Here is a 27,584-nt window from a genome sequence, read left to right as displayed (position 1 = left end):
TTAGTGCTAGCTATTATTTTTTGTACTTGAAGCCATTGGCTTGAATTCGTTCTTTATGTATATATACTCCTCTTATTTTTTGTACTTAAAACCATAGGTGGCTTGGCTTCGTGCTATATGTATATACAAGCACTTTTTGGCATTCAATTTCCTTGTGCAATGTTTTATCAATGAATGCTTTGTGATGTAAATATTTTGTGTTAAAGATAGTGTAAATTGCACTATTCTCATAGGGCATAGGGGCAAACCCTAACCCTAACCCTAAGGGATTCACATGTATATCTTCATGTTCATTGTCAATACACTAAGTGTATAGGTAGCTATATCTTGTGCACTCCTCTCTCTCTACCTCTCTCACTTCCGCTATCATGGTATCAGAGCCGACGGTGCTCCACTCCCTTTGTGAGTGTCAAGCCCTCCTTCCGCGAGGCATCTTTCATTGAGAGAGATTTTCATCAGAGAGAGTGAAAGCTCTTGCTTCCATCAAGGCACGCAAGCCCTTGCTCTGTCAAGGCACAAGCCCTCTCATTGAGGCATCTTCACTCATCTTCAGCTCTCATCGTAGAGCTCTTTTCCACCTTCATTTTGCTTCAGAAACCTCCGAGATCTGACATATGGAGCTCATGATATGGTGTTGAGAAGATTCCTGGGTTTCCTTGAGTGTTCAATGAGAAAGAGACTCTGTTCTCTGATTTCCTGAGAGATTCTCTGTGCATTCCTTAAAGTATTGGGAATTCTGTAAGGTCTAACAGCAGCTCGGTCGAGAGCTCCAAGTAGCAACAATTCAATTGCAACGACCTACCTACGCTGCTCCAAAGCTGCAAGCCCGCACTCTCAAAGTCCACTACAGTCGACCCTAGCTCTAAGCTAGATACTAAATCAACTGCGCCGCAGCTCCTATCAGCAACCTCCTATTGACTTACAACACCACCGAAATCTCATCGGCTTTGCCTTCCCCAGCGAGAACTAGCAAGCTCTCCGTGCAACGCCTTGCCTCCAATGACGAGCAAGCCTTACCTCTGCAAGGGGCTCTACTGTTGCCCCACTCAAGCTCGACTGCACATCTCTCTCTCACAGCTCCACGACTCAGCGCCTATGGGCACGCCTCCACGGATGGAGCAGTCTTACCATGAGCGCTCCTCAAGCATGTAATAGCTTATGACCCTCCTTCAATGAGCAAGCCGACTGTCTCACACAGCTTCTGCATGCAAACAGCAACCACGATCAGTTCCATCAACGCCTCAACACACTCCCACGGGCTCGACTCTCACTGATAACAAAGCTCGACGGACCTCCATCGGCATAACGACGACTCACAGTGCTCTCAACGTTCTTAATGACTTGAATGGCGCACACGGCCCATGAAGCAGCTCCAGCGCTTCGGAACGGCCTCTTGACCCAGATGCTAGCTTCACCGAGGAGCCTCCAAATAGCAAGGCGCATCAATAGCTCACAACGACACTGCAACACCTCTCGCCCAACGCAGACCACATGCCCGCCTTCTTCAACATCGTCTTCAGCAAGCCGAACCTCCAAACGCCAAGCCGCCGTCTACCACAGCTTCAGCACAAACAACGGGCTCACAGCGGCTCCCTCTACAGAGCGACTAGTGCCTCACACTCCGTGATGGCCTCCACTGACCAGTGCCTCAAGCTCAATAAAGCCCGCCATCCTTGCAGTCCTTCTCAGGCGCTCAGAGGCCAGTGACACCAAAGCGAGCTCTAGGCTCCAGGTTTCCAACACCAATGTCCATGCTCAAACGGCTCATACGCAGCTATGCCTCCTTACCTCGACCGACCTCCAGCCGGCTCCACAGAACGACAGCCGAGCTCCAATGCTGACAAACATCCACCATCGACGACCCCGCTCCAACGCGATGACCGACGATGAAATCTTCAGAGATTCCATCGCATCTTGTCTCTCCCAACTGCATCGACAAGCACATGGCACTTCAGCAAGCACTCTTGCCACATCAGCAAGTTATCTGCCACGTGGTAGATCCCTTCTGACACGTCAGCATACACGCATGTAGGCCATGTCACCAGCAACAAGTAGTGCCACATTGTATGCTATCTGCAACCAAGTCATTGGACAACTCATTGACTAAACCATGGTCCAGTTTAGATAACCATGTGTCAAGAAGTTTGGTCATACGACATAAATAGTAGCTGTCAGAGTAATTGAAACTATCTGAATCTCCAGAGCTGTCAATGTCATACATTTGCTTGGGCTTCACAAGGTGAGTCAGGTTCCTTTTTGACCTTTGTGGAGGGTACCTGATTAAGACACTCAGTGATCTTAGCAAGGACTTCAAAGGGTGTGGAATTATCAATCCCAAAGCAGCTTTGAGTGTGTTCTTGTAAGTCAGCATTGAAGAGGGCAACCTCTGCTTGGAAACCTCTGCTTGGAAAGTGTTGATCAATTCTATGATTTTCTTCTGGTCTTGTTCAGCTAGTTAACAAATAGTAAGTCAGCTTGCAAAATAACTTGATTAAACTGAAGATTATTCCTGGTTACCCATATAAACCAAAGAGCATGTGCTCTCAGCGGTGACCAAGTGTCCTGTTTTATCCTTGAGGAGTCTCCAAGCAAGATGGCCTTCCAATTCACTGGCTCCCCTGTCTCCAGTTAGACTATTTTCCATACCTTTCTACCCACTGGACAAGCCACAAAGAGATGAAAGATATCTTCATTGGTAGAGGGACAATTCATACATCTACCATTACCCTTCCCAATCTTGAGTCCTCTGATATTGATCCACACAGCTTTATGCAGTATGAGCCACATCAAGGTAGATAGTTTGTCTAGAATTGAAGGAGACCAGATGGCACAGAACTTGAATTTCCATTTCTCTTTGGAGTCATGAAGTTTCCACCTGTCTCATTAAGAACCCTACAAAGATCACCCATGTCCCTGCTTGGTGTGGGTATAGGGAAGAAAGAGGAACTTTCCACCAAGCTGAATTCCCTACTGTACACAAGGAAAGATCCCCCCTTCCATTGTTGGCTACCACTCCAAAGTTGTATTCTACTCATAACAAGTGACTGGATTTTGTTGTTTAGACTGAACTCTCTCCTAATCTCTACCCAAGTTTTCCACCTTAGTTCAGATTTGTTCCACAGCTGCCCCCAGCTTTGCAAACCCTTTTTAAATAAAAGAGCTGCCTTGGCTATCTCTTCATCAGAAAGCATAGCTTCTTTGAAAATAATAGAAATCCAAATTGAGTCCAAGGTCATAAAGGCACCTTTACCTGAGAAGACAATTTGGCTTTTAATCCCTTCAAAATCTATCCAAAGAGAGACCCAAAGCTGGTTGCCTTTAGGTTTACAGGGTTCTGGGTTACATATAGCTGACAACATGGGGTAGTTTTTCCACTTGAGGACTCTGAGGAGTCTTAGGGAGCTGACATTCTTAAGGAGAAGTTGAGCCCGGTCTTCAATAGGGTTAAGGATTGCCTTTAAAATCTAGGTTAAGGAGAGTTTTAGAGCAGCCTGTTCTATGTCAATAACTCCTAATCCACCCTCCTGCTTGGGTTTGATATAGAAGTCCCACCTGAACTTGGGTAACTTGCCTCCCCACAAAAAAGATATGCAAGTTTTTATGAATCTATTAATTCCAGCTTTGGAGGGGGACCAAGCCATGAGGTAGAAGATAGCAATAGGATAAATGCAATGGTTAAGAATAGTTCTTCTTCCCGCCAGACTAGCCTGAAATCCTCTCCACTTCTCCATCTTGTTTTGGAATCTATTCATGAACCAGTCCCACCTTTGCTTGAGGGAAATATGAAACCCCATGGGGATACCCAGCAGTCTGAAGACTGAGCCATGCTTGACCCTTTGGCATCCCATCCCTTCTAACACTTGCTGTTCATCACCTTTGATTTGGACCCAAAGGCTTTGCAAAATATATCTGAAGACTCCATGGCCACCTTGATATATTGTGACTCATTCTTGAGGGTTAAGTTTGTATCATCATCAAACTGATGACAGATAAGGTGCTTGCCTGAGGGTAGCTCAATACCTTTCAACTTGTTTTCTTGGCTCTGTTGATGGAAAAGCCATCCGAGGGAGTCTGCTGCAATTGCAAAGAGTAGAGGGGCAATAGGGCACCCCTGCCTTATAGATCTTTTAAGCTCAAATGGTTGGATCATGATCCCATTAACACAAATCTTTGAAGTAGCATTTATGAGGAGGAGTTTGATAAAAGAAATGTAAGGAGGTATGGGCCAACAATGGACTAGAATCTTTTGTAGAATTCAATTGGTAGTCCATCCTCTCCTGGTGTTTTACCATCAGCCATCACCTTGACAGCTTCAAAAAGCTCCTCTATAGTCAGAGGTTTCTCCAGGTACTTGTTTTTCAAAGCTGAGAATAGTTCTTTTTCTAGCTTCCTTGCAAAGTTCTCTGGCTTTAATCACTTCATTGTCTACTTGAATGGTGGAGGACAATAAAGTCTGAAAATGAAGCTGAATGAGGTCAATGTTTTCCTCATTGGACAGGGCCAAAGAGTTGTCAGCTTTTCTAAGAAGGGGTACCTCTTCATTAGACCTTTTCCTTCTAATACTTTTGCAGTACTCCTTGGTAGGTCTGTTAGCTATACCAGCCCACCAATCTCTGAAGTATACCTTAGAGTCATTTAGAAGAATCTGCTCTTGAATCCTAAACTCATTTCTTTTGAGCACCAAGTCGTCAGTCTGTGCCTGAGGGTCCCCTTGTCTAGCTAGGGTCTCCAGGGTAGTAATCATGCTCTAAATGCTGTCCATCCTCTTGGCCCTAATTTTAGCTCTGTCCTTTCTAGCTTTTTTGAGGAACTTTTAGGTCTGGTCAACTGCAGTATACCAGGATTCATTGGCAGAAGGAGACTCAGTGAAAGCCGTGAGCCAAATAAGTTTAACACCTTCTTGAACACTCCTTAAGTCAAAAAATTTCGAATCAACCTTAAACCATGATGTGGTTTTTCGGCCCAAGCCAAAGTCACACTTGAGTAGGATTGGCTTGTGGTCTGGAAGAAAGAAAGAGGAAAAAACATGATTCTAGCAAGAGCTGGTTTGGCTAACTAGATCTTGTGAGACATATATCCTATCAAGTCTGGCCTCTCTTCTGTTGTCCCCCACTTGACTGTTTGACCATGTGAAGGTGTCCTTCATCCCCATGTCCACTAGACTTAGCTCTTCTTTCAAGTCCTCCCAGAAAGTCAGTTCTCTGCCTCTGATGACAGTTCCTTTACCCATTCATCTGTCCTTGGAACTTTCCACCATGTTAAAGTCACTAGCCACAAAACATTTATTTCCTGCCAGTAGAGCAGGAGTGATTCCCAGCTAATCATTCTTTTGTGTGAACTGTTAGAAGCATAGAGTAACACCACTGTGAATGTCTACCCATGTATCATGCATTTAATCATAATCCATCTGTTCTATGTATCCATTTCCACACCCAAAATACCCTGAGCATACTTAGATAGTATACCAATTGCTACCCCACCCTTGCCCTCCTCATGGTCAGTGAAGTACCATTTCCTTCTCTTGTCAATAACCAAAAAAGAACTAGAGACTTGCAAAGTAAGGAAAGTAGGAGAAAGAGCATTAGTTCTTAGCCAAAAATCTAACTCTCCTCCTCTGCTAGGGTCAGTAAGCCCTTTGACATTGAGTGAGAGGATGGCTATTGGTTTACTTGACATTCTTCTTAGTTCCCTTTCTAGCCCTGGGATTGGGGCTGTTTATCTGAGGGGAGGCATTTTTTCCTTGAGAGATTTTTCTCTTGCTTTGTACCTGAGTAAAAGCCTTACCTTGGTCAATAGTATCCTTTTTAGCCCCCATATCTTGATCACCTCCTAGGTCTTCCCACTGATTTTTGAAGATGCCATCTCATCCTCTCTGTTTATATCCTCCTCAAAATCTTTTGACCAGCGTGTTTCAATCTGAGAGTCAATGCCTAGGTTTTGATTTTTTCTTATCCACTCCTCAGTTTCACTGTCTGCCAGGGTGTCAAAAACATTGTTCAGAACTATGGTGTCATCAATCATCCCTTTGCCTTTATCTTGGGGGAGTAAGGGTTTGACAGGGTTTATCTTTTGGAGAAGGGTTTTTTCAGTAGAAACTGGCTTGGGGATCCTTTTTTAGCTTGTTTACTGCGGGTGGGTGCAGTCAGTCCACACAAAAAACAAGAATTTGGAAGATTTTTATAGAGGAGGGGTTGTTCCCTGTACACACTTCCATTCCTGTTGACCATTACCAAGGTGTTGGGAAGGTCCTCAGCAATATCCATCTTAATACACACTTGCGGGTTAGCTCTAGGATTGATGAAGTTCTCCTTCTCAACTCTAACTACCTCACCCAAATAGTTGCACAGGGAAGCTAGTTGGTTGCAGAGAGAGGGGGGCAAATCTGGGAGCTCTACTCACACGAGTATTAGACTTGGATCTAGGGAGATCAAAGTTAAAGTTATGCTTCCACTTCTCTAAGTAGAGAGGTTGGTGTCTGACAGTCCAGAGGGTGCAGTTGAGAGCCTTGGAGGCCATGCTTAGAGACTAAGGTTGATAGCCAAAGCTGCTCAAATGTAGGAAGAATTATAGGATGCAGATCAAAAGAATCCAAGGATACCACATGATAGTGTTGAGGCGATTGCTAAGTATGAGGTGTTATGTCTACATGATAAACATATGCATGAAGATGCTATTATTGAGAAATTTCCATGTTCTATTGATGATGGGGATCTGATCCAAAAAGTGATTCATTCATGAAGTATAATCATTGGTATGATGTTTCAAATATCCTTTGAGTGGACCAAGGAATGCTAGACATCCTTCGAAAACCTCAAGCTAGCTCTAGCCACTGCACCAATGTTGAGGTCACCCGAATGGAGTTTAATATTCCACATCCATATTGATGCCTCCAACTTTGCCATCAGGTGTGTGTTAGCCCAACCCGGGGAGTATAATCTAGATTACCTGGTATACTGGTCTACGTCGTCAAGAAGTTCATGCACTACTTGTTGGCTAACAAGTTTTTCTTCTTCGTGGACCACCAAGCATTGCTATACTTTGTCAACAAACCCTGCATGACGGGACACATCACCAGGTGGATCTTAATCTTGTGAAGAGAGTGGGAGAGAGGTTTATGGTGGATAGTGAGAAGCATACATAGGATCACACATAGGGAGTATACTAAATCCAATACTCTTTCTCTTCCATTCATCAAATGATCATATACATTGTTTTATAGCCACAAAGGGTTATCTCCAATCCTCACTTAGGTCCACATGTTAACACCTCATTCTTGCAATCTACTCCATCCAATCACCTATTTCTTCCTACTAGTGACTCTTCGACTGTAGCACTGTGTGCATACAATATGCCTTAGCATCACATTTCCAACACCCCCCTTAATGCTAACCTAGCCTATTATGCAAATCATGCCATCCAAGGTGTAGGGTTGCCCCCTTAATGCATTCCTTGCCTCTAGCATAGATAGTGTCATAGGGTGTAGGGAAATTACACAAGATCTACCTTCTAGGCAGCACATGTATATCCTATAAAATCTTACCTTGAGCTCAATCCCAATTCCTGCACACCAAGCAGGTCTCTGAACATGCGCAGCTTCTCTGTGCCCAATGCCTTCATGAATATGTCAGCTACCTGATCCTCTGTGCTGACATAAACTAGATTAATAAAACCTTCTAGAACCTTCTCCTGCACATAGTGGTAATGCACCTGAATGTGCTTTGTTCTAGCATGATAGACTGGGTTATTTGCCAAGTGTATATTGCTCATGTTGTCACAATAAATGACAACTGGCCCACTGTAGACTGATGCATATCATAAAGCAGCTTATGCAACCAAGCTGCCTCACATGCAGCCATTGCTGCACCCCTGTATTCAGCCTCTGTGCTCGACAAGGCATCTGTAGGCTATTTCTTGCTGCTTCAAGTGACTGCACTCCTAAAAGAAAACACATATCCACTAGTAGATCGTCTATCAGAAATATTACTAGCCCAATCAGCATCAGTGTATCCATGCAACTGTGTCTGAACCCCAGTCTCATAAAATAGTCCATACTGCAATGTGGACTTCACATACCTCAGTATGCGTCTAGCCGCATCCAAATGCGATTTCCTTGGAGCCTGTATGAACTGACTTACCAACCCAACAGCTTTCTCACATACACAATGGGGGAATACACACAAAGGTGGAGGCTAAAAACCAAAAGAACTCTCTCTCTCAGTACAAAAGGAATAGATGAACCCTATATGTGGGTCTCAAACCAAACTTAGCTAACCTAGGTGGCATACTAATTGAGCCACTAACTAGAGTACATAAAGATAGTTGTCATCTAGCTATTAATAATTCATGGGCGGTGTGCCAACCGCATCTGCAGCTAACAAGTCGGTGACATAAATGCACAACGGTCACCCTGGCATATCACGAGTGGAGCTCGATATCTCAACACTCCCCCTGAAGCTCAATCCCAATTCCTGCACATGCGCAGCTTCTCTGCACCCAATGCCTTCATGAATATGTCAGCTACCTGGTCCTTTGTGCTGACATAAACTCGATCAATAAAACCTTATAGAACCTTCTCCCACACATAATGATAATGCACCTCAATGTGCTTTGTTCTAGCATGATAGACTGGGTTATTTGCCAAGTGTATACTACTCATGTTGTCACAATAAATGACAACTGGCCCATCTATAGACTAATGCATATCATAAAGTAGCTTATGCAACCAAGCTGCCTCACATGCAGCCATTGTTGCACCCCTGTATTCAGCCTCTGTGCTTGACAAGGTAATTGTAGGCTATTTCTTGCTGCTCCAAGTGACTACAACACTCCCAAAAGAAAACACATATCCACTAGTAGATCGTCTATCAGAAATACTACCAGCCCAATCAGCATCAGTGTATCCATGCAATTGTATCTGAACCCCAGTCTCATAAAATAGTCCATACTGCAATGTGGACTTCACATACCTCAGTATGCGTCTAACCCAATTTGCTCTCACCCAATTCTCAATGAAGGGTAGAGGAGGTCTAGGCCCTGGGAGGAAACCAATTAATGCATGGGTACTAAGCCATTCAATGGAATCAGAAAGTAAGTCTTCATTGATGAAGGCAGCAATCTGCTTACCTCTTGGAGATTCTTGGCCCTCACTACAAGTAGCCTCTTCTTCTTCAGCTGGTTTGGTGCTATCTTCTGGGGTCTGTGCATCATTCTTTTCCTTCTCATGGTGAAGGGCCTCCTTGTTTCCTTCTTCTTCTCCCCCTTGGGGTCTGTCGCTCCTGCTTCGGTGGATTTTGGCTCTTGGAGAAGTTCCAAAGGTTCCTCTTTCACCTCCCGTTCACAACTCCACATGTGCTCTCATCCATATGACTCAACAAAGACTACATTCATTTTTGGCAACTACCAAGGCAACGAATCTTAAATACATCTGCTTTCCATATGAACATTAAAGCAAATACAAGGGAGGTTACTCTATGTCTATCTACTCAATCAGAAGCACTTTTAGCTCCCTTTTTTTCTTCAAACAAATCCTCATCCAAGTGGAAAAGGAATAATTCCACTCTCTGCTTTGCTCTTGGCAAGAGTGAAGACCTCATGTTCACCTAGAATTTGCCCCTTACTGTTATTGCCTAGCATAGGTCAAACATGTCACACCGCCTCTGTGTTTTACCAATTTTGACATTTACCTTGGTTTGAATCATGGATGCCTCTTTTGTAACCTTGTGATGGTCTTCTCCCATGTTTCAACACTTGCAAACAAAAGGGACACAAAAATTATGTTTGATTTGCATCATTTACAAGAGTGAGAACCTTGCATTGTAAGGTAAATAGTTTTAAGGTCCGAGCATGCATAGGAGAAATGCTTCCCCTTAAAAAATAGAGCCTTCGCGGGTCATTGTTTGCTTGGGTGTGGTGTAGCCATGTTTGGTGAGGTTTAGGGAATTTTTTGTATATAGGTATCTTGCATGACCCATAACTTATGCATTGCTCAACGGAATTTTAAAAACTTTGTCTTCAAGTTGTAGTACACATTCTGAACTTGAACATGAGACCAGAAAATTATGTGATAAATATTTGTAATGAGATCGTCAAAGCATTACAAGTGCTATGTTGCATGTGAAGCATGCATCCCAAAGACTATAGGATATAGCAATTTATTCAAAAACATCAAAATTTTATTCTATACATATATGCAAGAAAGTAATCATTCAAAAGTACACTACTTGAGCTTCTCCTCAAACCAAGGACAGACCTAAATGAGAACATTAGGCATGGATTAATGGGCCTCCAATGTTGTGCTAAAGTAATGCACACCCATTTGAGGGCACGCTCCATAACTTTTTTTGATTTGTTGAAAACCAAAATGGATTGAAAATTTGGAATCCAAACTAGTGGGACTACTGCATGGTGGTCCTAAAACATTGATAGTTGTTGGTATTGGTCTCTAGATTCACCCTAAAATGGAAGCAATTGAAAATGTGCAATTTGTGCATGTGAAAAGATCTTTTAATAAATCCAACACTATTTACAATTTCGAATTGTTTCTTTTTCCATGCACTTGCTTGTTGTATGGCTCATAAGCATGCCAAAGGTCATTGCATTTCATAATACATAGCATCAAACCCGATAGCTTGCCCTTTGGCCTATTTGCGTTTTGAAGAATTTTAGGCCACATTGCACTTGTTTGGGATATCCACTTCTATTGACGTGTATCGCCGAAGGGGGAGAAAATCAACAGCTGAAAATTTAGCTACTCCCGCGAATTTCAAATTTTCACACCTCTTGCCTATCAAATCTTGGAAGATTAAGTACCTGCAACCTGCCCTCGCCCGACAACCCGCACGCACCTCAACGTGACCTTGCATAGACTTTGGTTTGGCATTGTCTTCTTTCGGGTGCGTTGTCTTCTATTCTTTGCTTGCCTCACAAGCTAGCTTCTCTGGGTCTATTCTAGAGTGATCGTGGCCATGGCGTCAATGGAAACATGTAACTCGCCATGGCTTGCAAGAGAAGAAGATAGAGGTTACGAGACAGGAAAGCTGAAAAGCCTGGTCAACGCGCAAGGAACGGATTGCGGGTCGAGGAAAGCAATGGCATAGTACCGAGATGGCAATTGAAGACACTTTTGCAACATCTGTGAAGGGAGAAACAATGAGAAGGAAGAAGACTCCTTGTAAAGCAACAACAGGAAGCGATTGCAGATGCACGCATTCGATCATTGCCATCAGAGCGAAGAACACGAGCTATGGTGTCTTGATTGGTGGGAGCATTTGAGGTAGGAACATCAGGCCATTCAGTTGAATACCAGTCTCTAGTCTTCAGAATAGCTTGCACCCTAAAGTTCATAGAATAACAACCTACCAACACCTCGTGCATGTCGAAGAGGCGATGCTCTCTCACCTGAGAAATGGCCTACAAAAATTGAGAGGGGTGCACAGCTTAGATCAAGTAGCTGCAAAGAGGGCAACATTAGCTATGTTGGTACCCTCTGAAACAAAGGAGAAACGGCTTGGGCGCACAATGTCAAAGATGTTGTCAATCAGAAGGACCAATGTGGCTCTACTGGTTGAACATAGAGCAGAAGCAATGCACGATCATCCCGATCCAAGAAGTCTATGGGCTGCAATAGAATGCAAGAAAAGGAGAGACAGCCTAAGTGCGGAAGTCATTGCTGCAATGACAATGTTTTGACACGAAAATACGAGAGTTTCTCTAAATAGAAAGGACATTTGTAAAAAGCAAATGAGAACAAGGTGTTTGAGGAGCACATCATAAACATGCTTGATATAACGCAAGTCAGTGGGGTGCCTAAACTAGCCCAGTGGTTGTTTGTGATTGAGCTTTGGGATAGTTTACTTGTTTCATTTCTTAAACTAGGCTTAGACTAAATGTGATTTTCCTACACCAGCCCAATGGTTGGAACATCATGCAACTGTAGGCTAGTTCAGCTCAATCACCGGTTATGTGATTGTTATGAACTAGTGTGGTTGAACAGACATTAGTTGTTGGCCAACCCGGTGGCTTGGTTAAGCAGAAATTAACAACAATATATTTCACAACAATGGAATAGCAATATATTGTTATTTTACTAAACCAGCCCGGTGGTTGGAACATCATGCAACCATGGATGGTTCAACTCAATCACTAGTTATGTGATTGTGTCAAATCCCTACTAAACCAGCGTGGTTGAACAGACAGAGAACATACATTAGTTGTTGAGCACCCCAGTGGTGTGGTTGAGCAAAACTTAACAGCAATATATTTTGCATCAAAAAAGAAATATATTGTTATTTTTCTAAACATCATGCAACCGTGACTGGTTTAGCTCAATCACCAGTTATGTGATAGTCCTGAACTAGCGTGGTTGAACAGACATTAGTTATTGACTAGCCCGGTGGTTGAAATTATTGTGTTTCTTAGTACTTAAATTCATTAACTTTAATTTTCTTCTATTTGGGTCATATACCACTATTTCTAGACCAGGATGGCTTGGACTTAATGTGATTTTCCTAAACCAGCCCGGTGCTGGTTCAAGACAAGCAGCAGTTTACTGACCGAAATTGTGATTGAAATTGTGAAATTCAAAAATGAAAAGCAATATATTGTTATTTTCTAATTGTGAAATGTTATTTTCAAATTGTGAAGTTTTAGAAATGACAAGCAAGATACTTGTCATTGTCTAATATGTGAAGTTGAGACTGTCAGGCTAAACCAGCCCGGTGGTTGAAATTGTGACAATGTCCTAAACCATCCTAGTGGTTGAAATTGTGATTGTCCTAAATGTGTCTTAAACGAGCCTAGTGGTTGACTGTCCTAAACCAACTCAGTGATTGAAATTGTGACTATCCTAAATCATCCTAGCTTTGATTAAATCATATTTTTGCACGTACTGTGTTTTGTCTTGTTTTAGTAGTGCAAAAAGGGGGCTCACTGTACTGTTGTTCCATTTAAAAGAGGGCTCACTGTTCTATTGTTCCCGCATGTTGGGTCAGCAAACAGAGTTGTATCTCCAGCTTATGGATCAAAATCCTGACATTTCAATTGGGCTGAGGAGCTTTGAGCATTGTAAGCCCTAGAACGCCAGGAAACTCAAAGATAGGAATGTTTGCTATTGCAAAACACAATTAGACTTTGACCTGGCTTGGCAAGCTATGAAAGACTTGAGATCTGGTCGTGTTGGTCCATGCGGATCGATTCCCATGTCTCCCCAATGAATGTGCAGTCTGTAGGCCACCTGGATCCTCATCATGTGTTGCAAGGGAGAGTAGGTTTTGAAGCCTAATTTCTCTATGAGAGCCAATAATTTGTCCAAAGGGAGACCGTGAGTGGCACCACATTGAATGCATTCATGGCACATGCAAGCATTGCAGTCTGAAGCTAAAGAAGAAGACATTTCATGTCTATCCAAATGAAATGAGGGAAGACAACCATGTTGCTCTAAAATGGAGGACATTTGAAAATGTCAATGTTGAAAGATCCGATAAAAAGAGAATGCTACTATCACATAAGAGCACTCAGCTGAGGGAGCTTATAGGTTACGTGGTTCAATCCATCCCAAAATATGTGCTTCACAATTTCATGGCCAGCTGGGCAAGATAAGTAGTTTAGGACGTGCCTTGCCAATTCTCCCCATGACACTATTGTCTCTGTCATAGATTTTGCTGAAAATTATTTATTTCAAGAATAAGATGAGATACAAAGTGCTCACTGGTACAACAAGCAGATAAGAATTCTTGTGCATATCACGTACAATCATTTGCTTGATTCTTCTACGACTGATGCCAATTTGCTTGCTGACTCACAGGAGTCCAAGGCAGTGCAACACACATACCATTTCTACATTTGAAATGATAGGGAACATGACACCTTATTTGTGCAGCATGCTTTTCTACTGCATTGGGAATGGCTGAAAAAGGAAAATCCCCATGAAAAAATATAAAACTACAACATTGGGTGTGGTCAGATGGTGGTGCCTCTTAATTTAAATCAGCCCGTGGATTCTACTTTGTCTCAAGGTTCAAATCCCTGCCCGGTCTAGACATGATGTGGAATTTCTTTGGGTCTAGCCATGGCAAGGGTGAACATGATGGATGTGGTGATGTCATTAAGCAAGCTCTATTTAAACCCCAATTAACATGCCCTCAAGAAAAACTCAATGATGCCCATGATGCTATAACATGGCTTATAGCCAACCTCTCCACAGGCATGCATTCAACATACAGTAAACAAAGCCTTAAGAATAGTGTAGTACACAGAGTGTTCCATGAAGTGAAAGTGGATGAAGTGCAAAGGAGAAGTGACATGATTGCAAGAAAATTAGAGAAGTTCGTGGTCTGCATAGCATATGAGGCTTTTCAAACAGCCAACTGATTAAAACAAGAAAACTTTCTTGTTTTCGCGGTGTGTGCATCATAGGGGATCATGACCATTGTGAGAACATTGCAGCTATGAAGACAGGGGAGCGAGTTCACGTTTTCCCTCTACATTCAGATGGAGTGAAAAACAATGAAGAGACAAACAATGACTTGCTACAGTTTGGAGAGAGTTTTGATGACCTCACTGACTGTTTGGAAGAGGGAGATAACTTTGTAGTTGTCGCTGCCTCTGAGGAGAATGAGGAAGATGACCCATACTTTTTGTTGCAATGCAGAAAACCTAAGCATAAGGTTGAGCTAGCATTTAAGTATAATTGGGGAACACCTATGAGAAGTGAAATATAGTAGTCGGAGCTTTTTGGTATAAACAAACATCCAATAGTGGCAACTACGAACTGCTACATAAGTGGGATATAGTACTCGAACCACCAACTGCTTGCTTGCCTCCGCCGACTTCTATGCCCATAGTAACTCCTCCTTTCACTCGAGGTCCTCTTCAACCTGGTATTGGCGCTCTATACAACTTCGTGCTGCCATCATATCCTGCCAAAAGAAACCTACATCATGAGTTGACAAGTATCTTAAAGGGCCAGGAAAAATGATAGCTAGGGAAATTAATATTCACCATCTTTGCCAAGACTCCAAGTCATACACCCAATTGCGAAGCATGTCCTCCTTGTAGCTATTTTCCTCCCTCTTCTCCAAGTCTGTTTCTACGACGAGGTCATCCAACATTGTTCTCAAATAGAACATGAGCATTCCAAAGTCTCTTGGGTATGCCATAGATTTGCAGTAGGTGGATCGGTATATAGAGTTTTGGGGCTAGATTTCATAACGGGCTCTTAGTTGTGCTCACTAGTACAAAAAACAGATATCAATTATAGTGCATATTTTGTAAAGTTATTTGCTTAATTCTTGTACGATTGATGCTAATTTTCTTGCTAACTTGGAGTTAACACTATATTGGAGGATTTTGGAATTTTAAGATAGTTTGGGAATTCCCAACATGGTCAAGATTTGGCCACATGGTTAAATCTTAACTCCTTACTTGAAACAATGTGATTTGTCTTATGAATCAGCGATTCAATGTTCTTGTATTTAGATTCCAAATCCATATGCTTTTGACTCCCTAAATATTAATGGTTTGAAGTTGAAACTTGAGAATCGAGATTGAAAATTTTGAAATAAGTTTGAAGAATTTGTGTAGGCTATAGGAGGAGTTTAAGGGTTAGAGTGAGGTTTAGGGTTCAAAAGGAGGTTTCAAAGTTTAGAAGAGGTTTTGGGTTTAGAAGGAGGATCCAAGGTTCAAGGTAGAGTACATGGTGGAGAACTCGTCTCCCTCGTAGATCATGGAGGTCACAGTATTGAGGGACTAAGGGTTTAGGAGGAGCATAGGAGTGGGAGAGGTAGAAGGTGTAAGAGCAGGGGGGAGGAGGAGAGGGTGGAGAAGGGAGGAGGAGAGGGAGGAGAAGGGGGGAGGAGGAGGAGGGAGGAGGGAGGAGGAGGGAGGAGGAGGAGGGAGAGGAGGAGTTGAGAGGATGAGAGGGAGAGGAGGGGTTGCAAGGTTGGAGGAGGGGGGAGGAGGAGTTGCAAGGTTAAGGCATGCTTTTGGACATGGAGTGCAAGGAAGCATGGACACTTGGAGACAATTGCTTGGAATACCAAAACATAATTCCCCAAAGAGTGTGGGCTTCATTCCATTATGGGGTATTCATACACGTTGGAGAGCTTCTCTCTCTGCATGTAAGAATTGTTAGATATTCTCTCTCTACATATAGAACTTGCATCTAGAAGTTGCATATAGGAGTTGCATGCTGCATGTAGGAGTTGCATATAGAACTCGCATGTAGAACATGCATGTAGGAATCACATGTAGGAGTCACATGTAGGAATTACATGTAGAACATGCATGTAGGAGTTGCATGTAGAACCTGCATGTAGGAGTTACATGTAGAAACTATATATAGGAATCATATGTAGAACTTGCATCATGTAGAACATGCAAGTTGGATTCCTAAGAGGGATTATTCCTAGCCTTATGCAAGTACAAGCGGAGCTTTGCCACTAGTCTACACACACATTCTATGCTACCTAAGTCCATGTTGGCACAAAGACAACAAATTTTGTGTAACTTTAAAATTTTTTTTAAGTTTTTTTTTAAGAGGAGAGATGTGGGAATTCAAATGTTTTACAACCCATAAATAAATTGTTCAAAGGCAAGTACAACATAACATGTGACTTCTCATCTATATCTTTAGAAGGATATTATTGTTCATATATTAACACATCATTGCCATCATGTTAAGTCTTCAATGTCCAACCCATTGGAAATTAGATGTCCTGCATTTAGGTCTAAGGAAGGATTTAAGGAGCTTGGACTATGTTGTATTGAATCATGCAATATGGGAGGAGACTTGGAAATTATTGCGTCCATATTATCTATTAGGCAATTTTCATCTCTTCCTTAGCCTCCACATCTTTAAGGACACCTTGCTTCCTTGGTGCAATTTGAATCACATTTTGATTTTGGAATAGATTTCTTTTCTAGAATTTCATGGAGTGTGTCCCTTCTTGTTGGTAATGGTAAGGCATTTTCATCCTCAATAGAATGCTATATTATGATCATGGTTGTATGGGATATTGGAATAAGTCTCTTTTTCCACCTTAGCCATGCTTAGTGAGATTCAACGCTCCTCAAAAATGAAATCTTTAATGTGATCCTTTTTGTTGGAAAAGTTTCTCTCTTGATCTTTTCTTCATTTGAATCAAACAATTAGATGGGAAAAACTCTTTTTTAACGTAGGAAAGGGCCTCGAGGATAGTTGAAATATGAAATCTCACTCATTCACCTAGCCTCTTTTAATTTCCAGCATTCCACTAGTAGATCGATCGTCTTGTAGGATCGATTATGGGCTAAATGGTTTAAAGCTTTGTATATCTATTATTGGATTTGGATTCCTTAAGCTTGACTGCATTGATCTAGCATGTGCTTCAACTAATTGATCTCTTTGGTCAACTCCTTTATGTGGATTGCCAATTATATTTCAAGGACTCAAATTCTGTGTCCTTGGATGACACTCCTGGTTGGCCACTTCAAACCTCAACACTTCTTCACAGAATCTCATTTTCAATTCTCTACTTAAGCAAACTAGACCTGGGTTTCATGCTGTTGCAATGAAGCTTTTGGGTCACCATTGGACTAAACAATGTAACATCTAATTCAAGTACGTAACATTGGTACTTGTTTTAAGATTCCCTCAGAAATTCATTAAAATTATAACTTTTTCAAAAAAAGGTCATATTTTGCGTAGTGAATTTTTCAAAACATTTAAAATTCTATCAATTTTGGTATATAATGCCCGTAAATTAATAAGGACCTCGACTCCAGAACACAATATCAATGTATTTATAAAAATCAAGAAGTCTGTAATTTTTTCCTTCCTTTGACCTTTTATTTTCAATAGAAAAACTACATGATACAACTTTCATTGCTACATGTAGTAACATAACCTTATCAAAATTCTTAAGTTGAACTTTGTAGTATCACATAAAGTACTGAAAGAATAAAAAAATATCATCAAATTAATGGGAAAAACTAAATGCCTCCTTCCTTCAAAACATTCAATGCATATGGATTCTCAAATGTATTAAGAACACTTGTCTATTGAAACAATTCAAAATCACAAAATTGTCAATATAATTCCATAACTGGAGTCTACTCAATTCTCCCATATGTGTCATCTACATCTTCTTCATAACCATCCCCAACAACAAATTAATGGTAAAAACTAAATGTTCAAAACATTCAAAGCATATGGATTCTAAAATGTCTTAAGAACACTTGTCTATTGAAACCATTCAAATTCAAAAGACTATTAATACTATTCCAGAGTCTACTCAATTTTCCCATATGTGTCATCTACATCATCTTCATCACCCTCCCTAGTCTTGGTTTCCTGTATGGGTTTCTCAATCACTTTCTCTTTCACAACCTCCTTCTCCCATGTATCAGCAGTAGCTAGCTCACTTGCCTCCGTAAAATTGGGTTTCAATATCTCAAGAGGTTGGGGCTCCCGTGACGAGGCTACCACCGAACGTGCATCAAACTTCCCACCTTTCAAACCAAGCTCTTGATGCTCATCAAGAAAGTGATGAATAGCAGTCACTCTCTTCTTTATGTAATCATATTGAATAGGATCTTTTTCAACTGCAATTACATTTTGGCCCTTTTTTAAGGCACATGCTGTGACTGTGCCTAAACCAGCAACAAATAGATCGAGTATCCACTCATGCTCGTTTGAAAACAAATCTACGAATGATTGATTAGGAGTTTTGGCTTCTTATAAGGATTTACTATCTCCCCATTTTTATCCATGGTCACATCTTTGAGCTTCTTCATCATCAAAGCTGGATTAATGAAATGATCAGGAGTAAATGGAGGGAAATTGATGTGACCAATACTTTTTTTTCCATCGATGAACCAATACCCAACTGAAATGTTTTCTGTAGCAGACGTGAATCGATGTCCTTTCATTTATCGCACATTGGGTTTCATCCTACAACATGCAACAAAATTAAGTTTTAAATTTATCAAAAGAAAACACAACTATGACAATAATAATTGACAAAAAAAAATATTTGCATTTCATTGCTGCACTCACCAATAAAGGTGGTCACGTCTAGCACATTTATCATTGATGACACTCATCATTGCCCCGGACTGCAAGTATGAATGAAAAATTACGACATGCCAAAGCGTTGCCATCGTAATTGACATGAACTGGTCAAGAAGACTCATTAGTTCTTTCGCTTTGTAAATCGAAGAGCTTTGAACTCTGCTCTAGGGGGCTCTAGTTTCTTGTGGGTTGGGGGTTGAAGTAGAGGTAGCAAGTCCTTCCTTGGCCTCGTCTGTCCTTCCTGAGCTAGCAAAGCGAGTAATAAGCTACTTTCTCGCTGGAAGGGAGAAGAACCCTCCTCTAGCTTTCTGAGCAGCCGTCGAGTAAGATATCGTGGCGCCTCCCCTCCAAGCTCTGAGATCTGGCAACGCAGTCCATTCTTTTCCTGAGGTGTTGGCTTTTCACTCAAGGTGGGAGAAAGTCTATCTTGTCTGAGGGTCCCTGAGCCCCTTTTCAGGCTCGACTGTCAAAGATTGGTTGTGAGTGTTCTCTTGGGAGTTCTGGAAATGTGTCTTCAAAGGTCACATCAGAAGACCAATTTGACTGGGATCGATGCTCCTGTCGATTCAGGCCGTCAATTCTATCTGTTGATACCAACTCTTCATCATAGTCATTTCCCAGACCATGTCCTCTGTGAGCACTCAGTGGTGGATGAGGGAATCTAGTGTGTAATCTTCCGTCTTCCTCTCCATCTCCTTTGTCAATTTCCATCATTTTTTTTTCTATTGACTATTTTTGGCATTAGTTTCTGCACGCATATATCAGCCTTTGTATAGCCCCTTGGCTACTTTCGACACTCAGTTGTCATCTTCAATTTACAGGCTTGATCCTTGGCATACTACGTTCTCACATGACTTGGTTTGACAGTTTCGCATAAGCCCCTCAGTGGCAGCTCTTTTACAATGTTCTCATGAGTAGACACTTGCCAGTACATGGGTAAGCCTCTTGCACAGAGCACCAGACCGCCTCCATCATGGAGTTATCCACATCACACAGTTGATGATACAACAGTCATAACTCTAGACGAGATTCGTGAGTGGAAAGAGAACCTTCTTCGACCTTTTATTGCCACAGGGTATGTTCCAATGTATGATGCCGACTTGAGCCTCATTGGCCTTGATAAATCAGATGCAGACGCCGATACTTCACATGTTAGCATGGATCAGCCCACAATTTCTGATCATGCACACTTCTTGGTAAGCCCTCAGCATGAGGCACACTTCTTGGTAAGCCCTCAGCATGAGGCACATTCAACTGCTGTAAGTCCTCAGTACGAGGCAGTCCCATTACCCTCATGCATGGATTCGACTCCATCCTTTACCATAAATGCAGATACTCAACAAGAGTTTAGTGATCATGTAGATTTATAGCAGGTAAGTCCTCAGTACGAGGCACTCACATCTTTTGCCACATGCAGAGATATATGCCACAATGCATCCATCTCTTCAGGTAATTCCATTCGAGCATCTATCACTGATACTTTCACCTCTGACACAGAGCATACCTTGGGCTCAGTTCCCTTTAGTAGTTCAGATCAGCTTATCAATCTTCAAGACGTTCTAGCATCGGCTCAGTCATGCCGCATTGCACCCTTGGATCCCAGTGATCACCACCTCTTTCGATCAACACATCATTCCTCAGCATGAGGATACCTATGCATCAGTGTGGTCCTGCCCTAGTGTAGTAGACATCATCAGGTTCAGCCATAGCGCAACCTAGGGAGACTCAGTGTTTCATCATGCACTTATGGCTGTCATATACAGTCCATACTTGATGCAGATCAATGGTTGGATCCATGATTACAGATCAATCCCTACATCAGTACTCGGCACCTCATTTGCCTCAGGGACATCATATGCAGTTTAATTGTATTTTAGGCTTCTAGACCTTTACACTATTAGCTCCACCTCAAGCCTATGATAGCCCGCTACATCCCATGTCGATGGATGTTTAGCTATGCACACATCAGACGACCTCCAACTCATGACAGTTGAGCATACGGGTTTGACATGTTGCCATACCTTGTCATTTGTACGTGCCTTATTCAGTAGAGTAGCGTATCATACATGCACCTTCGGCCCCAGATTCTCAGCCCCTGGATCACTCTATCCACACTGACTATGCAGTCTTCTTTGACGTCGCATCATTCGACAGAGATTACATTACTGCAACATACCTCGCACATTGTTGTCAGTTCTTTTGTGTTAGTGACACCCTTGTATGTCACAACCTATCGAATCACATCGGTACATCGACTAGCCTCACATCTGGATGCCTCTTCCACAGAGCAGCTACACAGTCCATGGTGACTCATGACATGTTCAATACGCAGTCATACACACTATTACTCACGCAGTCATCTTTTGATCGACCAATCTTTGATCCAGGTGGACTTGACTTTCTACATATTTCCTTCCTCTCCCTTTCGGCGTATCTTCTGGGTTTTATTCCCAAAGGCAAAGGATGAACCACAACTTAAGAGGGGGAAATCTATGATATCTACAGGATCTCGTAAGTTGTACTTATTGTACATGCTTCCGCTACGTAGTCACTATGCTCACATACGCACATACTACCTCTTATTTCTTTTAGTTTTCTTTTCAGTTTTGGATGCTATCATATGTACCAAACAAAATCCAAAAAAAAGGTCTTGTACATTGCACCCTCTACTTTCCCAGTGCAATTTAAGAGGGGGTGTTAAAGATAGTGTAAATTGCTTTATCCACATAGGGCATAAGGGCAAACCCTAACCCTAACCCTAACCCTAAGGGGTTCACATGTATATCTTCATGTTCATTGTCAATACATTAAGTGTACAGATAGCTATATCGTGTGCACTCCTCTCTCTCTCTCCCTCTCTCACTTCCGCTATCATTTTGGAGTTGTAATGTTTTATTCAGAATTGTAATTGTCGGCTATAAACGTGCATGGAATCTTGCAAATTAAAATGCGATTGGCTTTAAGAATTGCATTGCATATTGTAGAAATGGGATTCTTGCAACCACACAGCATACACAGCATTCTGTTCAACCACACATCATTCTATTTTTTTGTAAAAATTCTACAGAGCGTCTATAAGCATGTTTATTAGCACATCTTTCTATTTTTTACAAATTTTGTACAAAGCATCTATTAGCGCGTCTATGGGCACGTCTCTCTGTTATATAGATGTGCCTATAGACGCGAGTCTGTAGATGCACTAATAGACGCGCAATGCAAGTCACAAAATTTGCTAGCTAGGGATACTTAGTCACTAGCAAGCACTACCAATCACTAGGAGGTGGGAAATCACTATTCCATGAAATGCATTAAGATATGCATCAACATCTTTCATGGCAAGTAAGAAATCCTTGCATTGACTAAGGAGGACGTTAATCACAAGAAAACAAAACCTAATCATATTAAACATCTAGAGGAGCAAAGATCTCAGTAACTATCTTCCAACTGAGTACATGATTCCTAACATATAGACCAAAGCATTTGCAAAATTCAAGCATAAAGACATGTAACATAGTGGTGAGTTGGGTGATATGTTGAGAGGGGGTGTTTGATTTGCAAGCCTTGCCCAAGTTTAGTAGTGTTTTGGGAATATAATAATTTGTCATCCTAAACTATAGGTTGGTTCTTAGTGTTTTGAGTTTGGGCGGGAGAACTAATAGAGTAGTAGATAACTGATAAAAGGATAGGCGAGTGTGGTGTGAGGGGTGTTGGATTTGCAAGATTGACCAAGTTTAGGAGAGTTTTGGGAATATCATCATTTGGGTTCTTAGTGTTTGGAGTTTGGGCAGGAGAACTAATACAAGTAGATAATTGATAAAGGTATAGGTGAGTGTGGTGTCTATGAGTGCCCTTTGCATCTATGTGCAAAGGAAGACTCTTTGAAAGTCTTTGCACGTCTTGAATGACAATTTGTGAGACACACTAGACTATCTAGGCCATGACTTCATCACATGTTTGTAGCTTTATATCTATTAATGTTGAATAAAAGCTGTTTAGCTCTTTTGCTTTTAGCTATGTATCTTGCTCTACCTAACATGTCTAAGGCTGTATAAGGGAACAATAAAAAAGATAAGATATAGAGATTCTAAATTTGAGATCTTGCAAGGAAGATTGACATTGAAACTAAATACAAACAAGAGAAGGAACTAAACATAAATTTTCACTCCCGCATGTATGTCATGATATATCTCTTAATATGTAGTAGTGCACGTGCATTTGCATGCACATGCACACATGTGAGTAATATATCTATTGATATGTTGTAGTCTCATTGTAGTGCCCCTTCCTTTGCCCTTATTATTTCTCATTTTGTAGCTTTCAAAAATACTATAGGGGGAAGCCTTGCTAATACAAAATAAGTAAGAAAAATATTAGCATGTGTGGAGCTTTTATTTTTAAGAATAGGGCCTGTAGAATACATCATGTATGGGGGTCTTAAGCCCCCACCACATAGCCATTTCATACCCCTAGAGCCCCTAAAAGTCTTAGAGAGAATGTTGTAGCAAGGGACCATGGTCTTATGTATGTATGGCCTCCATGAGGTCCCATTTGTATGTGGAAATGAGGTCTCCTCTATTTCCACATGACTCTAGGTTGTCCATCCTTGCATTAGGCCTATCTATAATTAATTAAAGGGTAGAAAATCAACCCTTACAATCCCCCAAGAGGATAAACCCACCAATTTGCCATGTGTCCCATCTTAGGATCTAGGTTCCCATCCACATAGAAGGGGAGCTACCTATATGCCATTAGCTCACAATCACTTGTCATAAGCATCCCCTCATGTGAGGGGTTACACCAATCATGTTGTGTGCAAAGAACTCTAAAGTCTCTAGAGTACCTAATCTAGGTGTATTGCCTACCCATGGACATAGGTTTGTGTCGTAGAGACTATACTTTGAAACCATGTTGAAGCCCATGTGCCACAAAGCATAGGGCTTGTGGAAGACGTCATATATGGGCGGTCCTAAAACTCCCAATGCATGGGGCTCCTTAATCTCCCAATGCCTAGCCACATCATGCATGGGGCTCCTTAATCTCCCAATGTGCCTAGCCACATCATGCCTCTAGAGCCCCCAAAGTCTTCGAGAGGATGCTCAAGGGGGGTCCAAGGTGTTTTATATACAAGGCTTCCATGAGCCCCCATTACTAGGGTCCCTCTATGGCCACATTGTTCATAGATTTTCCATCCTCATCCTCATCCTCATCCTCATCCTCATGTTAGGCCTACCTCCAGTAGATTAAAGGGTGATGCCATATAACCCATAATTTTCATCTTGCATATATTTCTAAAATAAAATTTCACATCCTTTGGATCATATTTATTGTGTTTGAGATACATGAGTTGTAAGAATAATGTAGTTTTTTCTATTCCAAACGACATTTGAAAGCTTAGAAGTGTTTTTAAAAAAAAAGGCAAACTATGTACAATAAAACTTTAAAAATTTTGCTACATCACATGGTATCACAATTGCAAATAGTATCTAGAAGAATGTATGATAAGAATTAGATGTAAAACCTCATTCTATTCTTAGCCACTTTTAAGAATCCCCCTTAAAAAAATCATCAAAAATTCAAGTTTTACTAAGAAATATTTTTTTTCATGATTTCAAAAATCCAAAAAAGAAATCATCTTCGAGTTACTTTTTGGCCTTAAAATGTGAAAAGCTACAGGAAAAACCAATGAGGTGAGAAGTTGTACATTTCCCTATCTGTACAAACATAAAACTTTTGTATGGACACTAGCTTAGTGATTTCCAAAGCCATCTCAAATTTCCACCATTGTTTTAATCTTAAATTAGTTTTTTTTTTTAAATTTTGATCCTCCATGCAAAGAAATAGAACATGAGATTGACATCATCCATGGGGACCCTTTGCCAAATAAACTATTGTACTTTGCCAAAAGATTAGTACCAATCATCGCCTCTAGAGAAATTCGGAGTTTGTAGCATAAGGCCAAGAGCTATTTGTTGATAAAATTTTGATAAAGAAAGTGTTTTCCCTTCTCCTTTTCTAAATTTACTTGCTTAGGACAAATATGATAGCTGGAGTATGTGCATGGAAGCATCGTAGATTTAGGATGATATCATGGACTAGCTCTACAAGGTGCAAATTATTTCAATCTATACCTCTAATTATTACAACTTTAAGAATCTTTCATGGCATGGTCAATTTACTTAATTTTATAAGGCCAACCATAGACACCATGAATAATAATGTTGATGTCTATAGGATTTATGAAAAGGAGCAACATTCTGATCTATAAAACAAAAGGTGAAGATTCATTTTTTTTCAATCATCTTTTTGAAGGACCTATGGGAAAACGCCGTTAACATTTCTTTACAAGGACCTATGACAAAAAGTTGTTAACCAAGCACTCTCCTAGGTGTTTCAAGTAAAGATAATGGTTGAACGATAGCTCATGGGAGTTTCCATGGACCTACAACTTAGTGCATCCATGTTTTGCAATTAAATGCTTTAGAATGAAGTAGAAAGTCTGGCGATTCTAACATGGTGCAAGACAATATGATCAGTATTTACATTTTGCATGGGATTTTTGTTCATACACATTGTTTTGATTTGGAGTCTAGAATATCTTCAAATGGATGGAAGATGTCATACTGATGGAAATAGTAATCAAATGCTTGTGGGCAATAGTGACCTCCATCACGAAATCAAGGACCTTATGGGGTTATGCAATTTGTCGCTCGATTATCATGTGGAAGAGACACAACTTGTGCTTTGATGCTTATGGAAAATGAAGTGGGTGGTTGTGAAGGACTACTCATCAACGAAGACAATGAAAACATGGGGCATCCTCCAAGGAAAGCATCCACATGGGACCACAATGGTCAACATAAACAAGTTGAATGGGTCGATGAAAAAAGTGTTTTTTTGTTAGGAAAGCTCTCTTTTGTGGCTTCCAAAGTGTACAAGGCTCACAAAAGGGTCACTTGTGATGAGACTCATGGGAGTTCCTTTGGCTATTTTTAGGTTATAGAATTTATGCATACAGTGGCTAATTTGTTGATCTCTAGCATTAGATTTAAATTTAGAAACATGAAAATGTGTGAAGCAGTCAATTGACATTATGTTTTGTTTTATAACACAACGGCCAACAAAAAGTTGTTTTTGTAGAGGCATGAATTTGGCACCCTTCTATAACTTTTCCTTTTTGTCTAGCTTCAAGAGACTTGTGCAACTCCCATTGGCTTCCCCAAACTTGGACATTTGAGTCTATCCTTCATTTTCTTCCCTGCTCTTCAATTCTAGTAAGGTCATGGTGTCCATGTACAAAATCTATGAAGTAAATATAAATCTTGTAAATGAAGTGGAGACATTCAACATCACCATCGATAAGAAAAGGGACAACTACATGCATGGTTATCAGACATAGTACAAATACAGATTACTGCAACAAGGACAGCTACATGCATGGTTATAGATTAATAAACTCTTGCATGATGCAATCAGTGCATGAATAGTTTTATAGACTATTGTATATTATGGAGCTAAAATTGTCATAGAAGAACAATTTATATGGATATAATGAGGCTTTGAGCTAATATTCAAGCCATATCAAGACTTATGGAAGCATATCAAGACATATGGACATATGAGGCTTTTTCAAGGCATAGCAAGACCTATGGAATCATGTAGACAAAAGGTCAGTGAGACAATTTGAACGAATTTCGTGCCTCACCTAGGACAACTATTTTTTATGTTGTAATGACGCCTTTGATCAACAAGTTTGTCAATGTGTGTGTATTCCATGCCAAGAAGGAAGGTATCTAAATCCGATAGCATTCAAAACATAGAATTTGATAGCAAAAGGATTTCCCTCGTTAAGCAAGGAGATACCATAACAATTTTGTGCGAAGAGACAGCTTATGCAACTAGAGATATCAAAGCATGGCAATCGATCATGAAATCCTTGTGAAGTGTTATGTCTAACATCAATACCCACTTCCATTGGAAGAACACAAGGCATAAAACTAAAACCAAGTCTCTCATAGCTCAAGTTACCACCTACATACAACAACGATAAAGCAAGCCGTAAGAACTTCTTGATTACATATTTGTTGAATTTGCACTACTAATTTATTACATGTCTACAGAGTATATGGTAGGATGGGAAAATGTTAATGATAAGAATATGAGTGTACGTAGAGCAATAGTAAGAATCATAGAAAGAAAATCAAATCTTGGTATAATTGAGCAAAGAGAGATGGTTAGAAGGTAAATACAACATGTAATTAAGAATTAATATTACACCATTGGACCTTGGACGAAATGCCTACTACAAGCTTGAGGTACCAAATTAGGCAGAGGATTAACCCCAGATTTGATATTGCAAAACTAAATCATTGTCATAGTTATAAAGAGTTGCATTGCAAATCAAGACATTAAAAAGAGTTGTCATAGTTATAACTCTCTCTCTCTCTCTCTCTCTCTCTTAGGGTCTCTAATGGCATTTGGACACGATCTAGTCTTTCTACGATACACATGATTTGAAGGTCCAACTTGGTTAAAACCA

The 27,584-nt window shown here is 40.9% G+C and overlaps 1 protein-coding gene across 1 annotated transcript in view; it reads right to left on the bottom strand.

The window, feature by feature from the left end:
* Window positions 1–1,233: 1,233 nt before the first annotated feature.
* The window catches only part of LOC147885702 (uncharacterized), a 38,613-nt gene continuing 12,262 nt past the window's right edge, over window positions 1,234–27,584 (bottom strand). The window contains exons 2-4 of the mRNA XM_087396196.1: window positions 2,277–2,451; window positions 1,789–1,927; window positions 1,234–1,551 (exon numbers count right to left, since the gene is read on the bottom strand). Coding sequence (XP_087252322.1) covers window positions 1,234–1,551; window positions 1,789–1,927; window positions 2,277–2,451 — 632 coding nt within the window. The remainder of the gene's footprint in view (window positions 1,552–1,788; window positions 1,928–2,276; window positions 2,452–27,584) is intronic.

The sequence above is a fragment of the Dipteris shenzhenensis genome, chromosome 25 (assembly GCF_047967505.1).
Source record: "Dipteris shenzhenensis isolate YYH24624 ecotype China chromosome 25, Dip_SZ_1.0, whole genome shotgun sequence".
Classification (NCBI taxonomy): domain Eukaryota; kingdom Viridiplantae; phylum Streptophyta; class Polypodiopsida; order Gleicheniales; family Dipteridaceae; genus Dipteris; species Dipteris shenzhenensis.
Note: the sequence above shows the minus strand (reverse complement) of the source record. Positions and strands in the feature narration are given on the sequence as shown.